The 9,950-nt window shown below is 40.2% G+C and overlaps 1 protein-coding gene across 2 annotated transcripts; it reads right to left on the bottom strand.

Moving 5' to 3' along the window:
- Nucleotides 1–1,096: 1,096 nt before the first annotated feature.
- On the bottom strand, nucleotides 1,097–7,808 carry VIP (vasoactive intestinal peptide). Of its 2 annotated transcripts, NM_205366.3 has the most exons (7): nucleotides 7,631–7,808; nucleotides 7,237–7,358; nucleotides 5,821–5,961; nucleotides 5,318–5,422; nucleotides 3,748–3,867; nucleotides 2,889–3,003; nucleotides 1,097–1,385 (listed from the first exon to the last, which is right to left on the bottom strand). In NM_205366.3, the coding sequence occupies exons 2-7, from the start codon at nucleotides 7,347–7,349 to the stop codon at nucleotides 1,377–1,379; spliced, it is 603 nt and encodes a 200-aa protein (NP_990697.3). In that variant the 5' UTR covers nucleotides 7,350–7,358; nucleotides 7,631–7,808; the 3' UTR covers nucleotides 1,097–1,376. The 2 variants fall into 2 exon arrangements, with proteins under 2 accessions (NP_990697.3, NP_001170780.1); NM_001177309.2 differs by lacking the exon at nucleotides 5,318–5,422.
- Between the last annotated feature and the right edge of the window lie 2,142 nt (nucleotides 7,809–9,950).

Here is a 9,950-nt window from a genome sequence, read left to right as displayed (position 1 = left end):
CCAATTAGATACTACAACATTCATCTACTAGTATGCCTCAAATATTTCCAAAGCCACTTTTCCACTCAGATTTTCAGAAGGAGATAGGAATTGAGAGTGGGCAACTTTTAGAAGACCAGTTTTCAAGTGAAGACCTTAAAATTACACGCCCAACTTTTGTGAATCTTGTGAACTTCTGTGAAACCAGCTTAGGCTAAAATCTATTCTGGAAAAGCTTTTTAGAGATAGTAACAATAGCATCTGATCTGTGCAAACTGGTTTTCACTTTACATGAAGATATCAATATTCAAAAAAGTTTCAAATTGACAGGCTACAAATTTTTGAGAACTTTTCCCCATAAATCCCAAATTTTATCGTATGTACAGGATCCATCTAAATGAGAACAATAAACTATAAATTTTGTCTCTTTCTAGGAGGTGGAAGATGGGTCACAGGAGTGCTATGTCTTGTATTATTTATGCATATGCATTTTATAAGTTGCATATGCAGTGCTGCATAGTTTCCTTACTGCAGGAAGTAAACAGTTCCTTAGAACATGATTCAACTGCTAAAATCTAGAATTTTAACAAAATATAGATGAATTATGATTACTTAGATGCAAATTTCCAGTTTCTTATTAAGATGTGATACTATAAATGTAAAGTAATGAGGGCTGGAGACTTACTTGCTCTATCTTTGTAATATAACCAAACAATCTTCGTAATATACTTCAGTTAAAAATATCTTCCTCCAATAATGTAGATTCAGCACTTACTGGGACCTCTATTCTTTCAGATAGCTGTCTTAACATAAATTCTATATTGAGAACTACTAAAAATATGAATAAAAAAGAAAGATACTGTCAGAGGCCAACGAATTTGTATTCTTTTTCATTTCTGCTAACTGTTTGATAAACTAGGAAAGTGTATCGTTTCAGATATTTTTGTAATGAAGTTTTAAGACACTTCACATATTCTTTTGCTCAAATTTTTATACTTGTTTAAGAAGATATCTGCACATACACTTTTTATCATATGGGCTTATCTGAAGTTTTACCACACCTAAAATGAGCCTACCTAAAATAACTAGTAATGATGGGCTTTTTTCAGCTGTGCACTCATTTTCAAATGAATTTATTGAAGTAAAGGATTTACAGCATATGGACTTACAGACTTCTCATTTGTTTAACTGGCATCCATATGTACAGCTTTCAGTAGAGAACTCTAGAATAGTATTTACAATGTAAATATCAACTTTTATTACATAAGAAACAAATATATCACAACTTTCACTTCACAACATATTTGTTCTGGTTTGATGACTAAAGTCATCTCTTTGAAATACTATGTGGAACTCAAAAATAACTTGTTCTTGTTGAAGAGTTTGCTAGGTGTCCTTCAGAGGTCCTGAAATATAAAGGAGAAATATGTTTTAATAGCCGTTTTGGTAAGCCATTGCATGATGAGGTGTATAAAAGCAAAGAGCAAACAAGAACTAACAGCTGACAGAAAACAGGTTTTGCACTTAGAACTGACAAGTATGAGATGGGGCTCTTGGCGGGAGCTTGATAAACCTTGCAGCTGGTAGATAAGATTGTAGGATATAAAGATTGTTGTAGGATGTAAAGATTGGTTGTAGGAATAAAGATTGAAGGATTAGACAAAAAATGATACTGTGTGGCCTACAGAGAAGCATGGATCCATTTAAAAATAACTTCCTTCAGAAGGATATATAAATTCAGGCTTCTTTATACACACTCCACCAATAATTGGGCACTATGATAAAATGGTCAGTAACAGTCAATACTAACTTTTCACAGACAGTTCATCAGACTGGGTCATCAGTACAGCTGATGAAAAAGGAAATGATTGAAAATAATTCCAGGAAGACACACTGCGCTGGTATTCTCTCACACTTAGTCAATGCCAGAAATTTTAGAAGGTGCTTAATGCAGAAGCAGAAAGACTGGGAATAATCTTGTGTAGAAGGAACATTTATTTTCTGAATCTCAGCAATTAGAAGCATTTTTGTTCCTCGAAGCATAAGCAGTTTTTGTTCTTTCTAATATTTGGAATCTTTAGAGGAACTGCCATATATATGTAAAGGGAAAGAAAATTTTCTTTCAGTCTCTGAAAGAAACAATTTGGAAAAATGCATTTTTTCTTTCTCTGAGAATATTATCTTCAAAATTATATTTTGTCTATTTGTTTTTCCCTTATTTATAGCCCAATCACCAATATTTTAGTACATTTGAGAATAATAGGCCTGATTCAACTTTACGTTACCCTTTCAATTTTATGTCCCTGTGATACAGAAGGTTATGTGTTTACATAAAAAACAAAAACTGTTCATGAATAGGCTTTGAAGAATAGTAATAGCTAAATGTAGAGCTGTAACTGCAGTATTTTCATGCCACATGAAATACATGCAGCCGACTTCATATTGGAGTCAAACACTTTTTTAATACCAATGATTCACATTGCTTATCCTCTTAGTTCTTGGGCAACACTTAATGAGCTAGGTTATGTTAAACAAAATGTGCAGCCTTTTTTTTTTTATTAAAAGAAATATTGAGTTTGTTCTCTGAAGAAATAATAATCTTTGCAATTAAAAATGAGTTAATTCTGATCTTAAGCCACAATGCACACAAGCTGAAACACCCAAGTGAATGAGATACATTATTAACAGTGCCATTTAATTAGGAACTTTCAATAACAGCAATCATGGGAAACTTTAATTATTATTATTAAAATGATTATTATAGTCACACACGATCCCTATAGAAATAAGCAGCATTTCATGGAACACAGCTCTTTCTGCTTTTCTGAGAGGCCATATTTGATGAATGAGTGATCTCACTTTATGGGTAAAGTTAACTAACAGCAAAAGGAAAGAAAATCTAGGCATACCAATGGGAGGTGGCTCAGCAGTTCATCTACAGAAACATCATCATAGTTTTCTGAAAAGGAAGGTTCAAGAATTTCTGCTTCACCTCGAAGTTTGGCTGGATTTAACTCTTCCTGGCTGTTGTGGATCAGAAACATGTTTTATTATCTTCAGAAGAAAAAGCAAACAAGCAAACAATGTTGTGCTCTAACTGTAGATATAGTACACATTGTTAAACTTATATAGAAGTTATAAATTATATGAAATAGCATATTTAAAAAGTGAAAGGGCATGACACTTGAAAGAGGTGGTCTAAATGTGTGAATATGCAACAGAATACAAGCCCTAAAATATATAATTTCACTTCTCACTTATACTGACTAGGATACTGACTAGGATATTCTTTTGGGGACTTATAAATTTCCTGTCATTACATGAAGATAGAATTTCAACAAATTGTGTGTTTTCCTTAAAAAAAAGTTGTTCATCTTCCATAGTTTTCCGTTTTTTTTTTTCCTTAAGAATTTTAATACATACAAAAAAAAATTTAGATTACGCCAGAAGCTTTTTAAGATTGCCAGATGCTATCTCTTCTGTATTATTTTACTCTAGTCTGATTGTAGCATCTGTTTCAGTCTGGAAGAAAATGCTGTCTGTATTTGAAAACCAGGTTATAATCTATGTTAAAAAGTCGTTAAAGCTCACCATCTTTCTTTGTCCTCTTTGTATAAATATATAGATATATATATATATCTACATGTAGATATGTATATACATATAGATCTATATGTAGATATATAGATACAGGTATAAATCATAAATCTTATGTTTTAATAAAATACAGCGATGGGAAATAAATACATATTTTCTCTCTTGTAGTACCTTCGTTTTCCAGTTAAAACTGAGTTTAAGTATTTCTTCACAGCCATTTGCTTTCGAAAGCGGCTGTAGTTGTCAGTGAAGACAGCATCAGAGTGGCGTTTGACAGGACTGTCCTGGGAGCTGGCAACATGCAACAGTCACAGAGGTAAAAATAACAGACAATATCAGTTTAAAAGAAAATATTATTAAACGAGTGAAATAAACTTTATAATATTAAGTTAAATAAATCAAATTTTTCATTTCAGTGCTCAGTTCCAGCTATGAGTTTGGATCTTTCTGCTCTTGAAAAGAAGCCATTACCTCTATTGCTTATTATGCATCCTAATAACAAGGAACAAATTCTCAGTCCTCAATGATTTCTAGAGACTTCTGTTAAGTGAGTTCAGTAGGATCAAGTGGTTGAATGGGAAATTCACAACTTTCTCCTATGTATTCTCATAGCAACCATTATTATTATTTTAATAAACTGACTTCTTCTTATTTCTTTTATTCATATAAACCTATTTCAGTTCAGTATCAAGGCAAGAACTGGTTTAAGTCACTGTAATCTCTTACAGGGCTTGAACACTATTCATATTGAACTCAGTGAGGACTGAGGCTTTCTCTGAGGTAAGGAAGAGCGTAACATTACGCGTATAGCTGTGAATATTGTTTTAAGGAAGTACTAGAAGACAAAACATCCTTTGTGAAATCCAGACTTGGAGTCTTAATTTTGATGCATAATCTTAGGAAACAAGGTCCTGTTTTATTCTATGTTACTTTGTGGTATAAGAGAAACTGACACTATAGGTTTTGGAACAAAGGCAGAATTGATACAAATGGGTAAAAATGGTGAACCTAATTTTCACTCAGCTTTTGAGCATATGAAGTACACTCTCATAGGAACTGTTATATTGGGTCAGACCAAAGTACCATGTTATTATATTCCCAAGAGTGCTCAACAGGTGCTGCTTAGAATATGAAAGAAAGAGAAGTACAGCATGACCCTTATCAGCACCCCAAGACCATTGTTTTATGAACAACCTGGTCTGTAGTTTGCCCATAGACCCATTGTCTACCAGTTTGCCTCATCTGTAATCTTCAATGCATATCTAATACAGTGCTTTGGCAGTGCATTCTATGGTAGCAAAAAAGAAAATCATCCCATGTTGTTGTTATTGTAAACCAATTGTTTCTTTATTTCACTGAGCATCACCCTGATGTTATGTAACTGCTGAGTAATCAATAATTTTCTTTTTACTTTTGCCAGTCATCCACCAAGCTAGCAAAATTACCACCAGAGGGGGGAAAAAGAGATAATTGGCATGGTAATCATTATAATATTGCCACTATTTATAAGCAGTTATGTACAATGTCTACTGCTATATCCTTCATAGCTGTATCAGAAATAAATAGTAATGTATTCATTCGGTAACAAAACCCACAATGTTGTCAATAGGATTTTCAGCTCCCCTTTATTATATCAATTGCCCTTTCATTTTCTCTAATGAGAACTTAGTTACAGAGGGGTAAAAAATTGCCAATGAAGCCATCTAGAAAAGAACTCTGCCTAATGCAAGTGTCACCTCACCTAACTCGTTTTCTAATAAGCGAATGCAGATATCTCTTCACAGCAAGTTTAGCCAAAAGATGGCTGTAGACACTGGTGAAAATTCCATCAGCATGCCTTGCATTTCTGAAATGGACAATAAATAAACTCTACGATACAACCTGGGTTTATATCACCTTGATAATGTTCATTTTGCAAATGTACTGCTTTCCTTATCTATTGTACATATTAAATTAAGCTAATATCATAAAACAACTTCCAGATTTTCACAATATATTGTTTTCATCCTGCTTGGGTAGTGAATGAGCTCGTCTTGCCAGAAAGGCAATGCAATCAACATTTCTGCAGACATTCCTGCTGCTACCAGTATTCAACCAGAGGCTATGTTGGTTTTTTTGTTTTGTTTTGTTTTTCTCTGTAATTGATCCTTCCTTTCTTATGTCTGCTTGAAAATGTGACTGATCTTCTGGCATAAATCAAGCAATGCATCACCATTTGCACTTATGATTATAAAAGAAACTCACCTATCAATAATTCTGGACAGATCGAAATAGAATTTCTCATTTTCAGGTAGTGTGTTCTGCAAAATGTCTGATTCAGACTTTAAGGACCCATGGGCGCGGTCAGATTCACTGGCTGCATCAAAGGGCAGTCTGTTTCCCAGTCTAATAGAGAAGAAAAGCAATGAAGTGCAGTTGGCTGGAGATATTCAACAATTCACTGACACTTAACGTTCCAGCTTGTGGCAAAATACACATCTATCTACTTCTTTAATCTGAAAAGCATTCTGAAGAAGTTTGTACAAAGCAAAATCACCGTCAGGTATAATTCATGTGCGGTGATAGAGTAACCGACATAACAGATCTTCTTTCACGTATGTTCAAGAAATATGTTTTCATCATGCACAGTTACCTCCAGTGAACACAGCAATTACAGCTCAAGTGACAACTGTGAAGCTTTATACAACAGCTCTATTTTACATAAACGACTGCTTCATCGCCCACCTTCACCCATACAAAGTGGAAGGAGTTCTGTGAAGTACTTACCCTCCAGCTAAGACCTAAAACATGCATTGGAGTGCATACAAAACAGTTCTTAGGCCTTCTTTACTTCTTTACTTCTTCACCCCCCCCCCCCCTCAGAACTTCAGATAAAAAGAGCAGTCATGATTCTCTAACACTGTTTTGCTCTGTTTCTTTTGCTAGATACAAGTTAAAAACTGATCCAAACCTCTAAAATGTATCACTGCAAATGCTCTGCATAACCTGACTTAAATTTACTTCACATCTTCATAAAACGCTTTTCCATGTGATATGTTATATTCTACCAAGGATATTCTGAATGCCTGGCAGTAGTTTGGTATCAGATGTTCCTTCTGCCTGCTGCTGTATTCCATTGCTATGCTAAACCCCAGTGTGTGCAAAACTCACATGTGAGAGCTAGAAAAGATTTCTGCCCTTCTGATTTGGCAGTCACTATAGCAGTTGTATTACTTACATATTAGAGGTGTTTAAGACCTCTCTGATCAAAATAGCGAAGCTGTGGCTGTGTAAAAATAACCAACCCAATCATAAGTCTTGGAAACAATTCACTGTACTCTCCTGGTACATAGTTCTCCTATAGTCTTATTTTACTTGTGTTCCTCTTACATGTATGTAAAAAACACTTTACACCACCTGACTTAATCTTGTTAAATAACTAATAGAAACTTCTGCGATTCAAAGCATGCAGTATTACAAAAGTACGCATCAGTCCAAGCAGATCACTTCCCTTTCTTCAAGATCTGGGGGAAAAAAGTCAGTTTTTTCCCTACAGACGTCTGTGCTTTTGTGCTTTTATTTCCCAGCTAGGAGATAACGGGGCTTTCCCTTAAGGAAGGCTGCGCGTGTCGGCGGACACCCATCACCCCCCACACCCTTCCTCCCGCCCCGGCCCCTTACCGCGGCACAGCAGGGAAGGCGGCGCCCCGCGGGGGCAGCGCCCGCGCCCGCCAGCAGAGGGCGCTGAGGAGGGCGAGGGCGAGGAGGAGCGGGGAGGCGCCGCGGTGCTCCATGACCGCCACCTGCGGAGGGAACAGGGCAGTCGTCACCGCCGGCACCGCGACCGGCCCCGACGGGACGGACACCGCCGGCAGTGGGGTCGGCCGAGCTGACCGCGGCCGGTTGCGGAGGGCAGCAACGCCCGGGACTTAGCGATTAAAATCCCCCCATATTCATTAATAAATAGATAGATAGATAGATGGATATGTATATGGTAAAAAGGAAGGGCATCTCCCCGGCTACCCAACTTCGCACCAGCCAGACGGCTGAGTTGAAAGCGGGCAGAGTTACTCACGGAGCCGCGAGTCCGTCGGTGGGGCTGCTCGGGAGGGCGCTCCGCTGCGCTATGGGGACGGCGCCCTGTCCCGCTGCGCTGCTGCCGAAAGAACGGCTGTCGGGGTGCGATGACGGAGAACGGAGGGCGATGGGGACGAGACGGAAGAAGAGGAGAGCTCCGTCCCGCCGCACGATCTGAGCTGCCCGCCGCGCCGCCGCGTTTTATAGCGTTTACACGTTTCTGCTTCCGAAGGAGCAATCACGTTACTGGGGAGACGTCACCCTTCCCAAGGGGATGGCCGCTTTGTTCAGGACAGTCAGAGACTTATATTTAATTCATGAGCAGCCACGCATTCTACCTCTTCCTCCCCTTCCCCCCCCCCCCCACCCTCCCCCCCCCCCCCTTGTTATTTGATTTCCATTAATGAGTTAGTTTTGCGGGGAGCAGAGCTCCGTCGACAGTGCGGTTCCGCCTCGCGAAGCACGAGAGCAGCAGGATGCTCCGGAGAGCATCGCGCCCCGCGATCCCCGGGGCTGCCCCCCAGGCCTCGTCCCTCAGGAGTGCAGCCCCGCGGAGCCCCCTGCCCCAGGGCTGCTCCCCGTCCCAGCATCGTCCCCTCCGTGTTCCTGCCCGTCGGATACGTGGTGCAGAGTCTTAGCACCAGGTCTGCGCTGGAGGGAACAGATCTTAAGCACCAAACACCATATCTTGCTACGAACTTCAGCTTTTTTTTTTTTCTTTTCTTTTCTTTTTTTTTTTCTTTTCTTCGTGTGTGTATGTGTGTGTGTGTGTGAAACCTGGGGCAACTGCTCCTCCTCGTGTGATTCAAAGCCAAACCTCGGGTCTAGCGTTACTGCCCCAGCAAGGGGGAACCAGTCAGTTTCAATCTTTCGGTTTCCTTCACGGAGATTTCCCTGCCTCAAGGAGATCTGTGGGCAGCGGGGCAAGAGATACGAGGAAGGAGGGGTGGAATCCGCGACCAGAGCGGTGGGGCAGCGCTGTTCCCTCTTAGGTCTCAGCCAGCCCCGCCCTGAGCCACCCACCAAAGAATCACAGCAGGATTTGGATCGAAACGGGTCCTGACCCTCTCATCCACCCCTTTCCCACCCCTCTTTTTCTTTTTTTTTTTTCTTTGAGCTTTTCCTTGCCTCTCATCCTCCTGACAAGAGGTAACGATTGTACCGACTCCTTGCAGAGGATTTCACTCTTTCCTCTCACTTTTCACAAGTTTCTTTGTTTCATGCCTCGCTAAAGCAGGCTAAAGCAACGGTGAGGATTCTGCGGTGCTTAATCGCATTTTCTAATTCAGTTACATAAAAATTAAGTGAGTTAGATTAAAAATGCCTGGAAATTTGTTTCTCAGATGACAGCTGTGACTAAAACCAGAGTTCCTGCAGCAGTCTAATTTCAGGAAAATTTCCCCTTGTTACTACATAACTAGAGGTCGAAGAAGCAACTCAGCACAAGAACGGCGAGATGAGCATCAATAGCCCCGCGTTCCCTCCCCCCTTCCCCCAGTATCCAGCTAAGATGTTCGGGCATAGTGCTGCATGCATTGCCTGGCGAAGTTCAGTGGACTTCACCCAAGTGCTTGAGACACGAGAGGAGAAATCCGCCTCCTGGGCACCGCGTTGAAGCGCAGAACAAAGATGTTTCAAAGGTTGCTGCTGCTCAGCCCGGCCCGGGAAGGGGCAGCCTCCCATGGCCCCGCTTCTCCACCCGCCTGGGGCTGAATGCAGCCACCGTCCGATGTGGGAAAAGCCCAAGCTCAACCTGCGGCTGGAACCAGAGAATCGTATTTTTCTTTTTAAAGTTTTCTTTGAGCTTGCTCATTTCAGCTGAGGCAGGAGAGAGGTGCAGTCAGGCTTCTTGCGGGCTGTGGAGCCTGGGAAGAAGGGGAAGTGCTGTGTCTGCTGCTAAGGGCTTTGTGAAAACCAAGTGTGCTCTCAACTGCTATGTATGTGCTATATGGGAAGCTGCATGCTGTGAGGAGACGTGCAGTTTTCACTGCCAGAAAAACAAACAAAAAACAACAAAAACCAACAAAAAACAAAAACGGAGAATCAGTGGTACTTTTTCAGTAGTCCTTTATCATACCGTGTCATACTGTGCCATGCCATACCATGCCACACCATACCATGTCATATCATGCCATGCCATGCCATGCCATGCCATGCCATGCCATGCCATGCCACACCATGCTGTATCCATTTATTTGGTATACATTTTAAATCTGTTTTGCCATATGTATGTATGTATGTATGTATTATTATTTTGACAGATATAAACCAGACTGGACAAGAGGGTGAGCATGCTTTAAGGTTGGGTAAAACAACCT

Source organism: Gallus gallus, chromosome 3 (assembly GCF_016699485.2).
Source record: "Gallus gallus isolate bGalGal1 chromosome 3, bGalGal1.mat.broiler.GRCg7b, whole genome shotgun sequence".
Classification (NCBI taxonomy): Eukaryota; Metazoa; Chordata; class Aves; order Galliformes; family Phasianidae; genus Gallus; species Gallus gallus.
The sequence above is the reverse complement of the archived record's forward strand: the minus strand, read 5'-3'. Positions and strand labels throughout refer to the sequence as shown.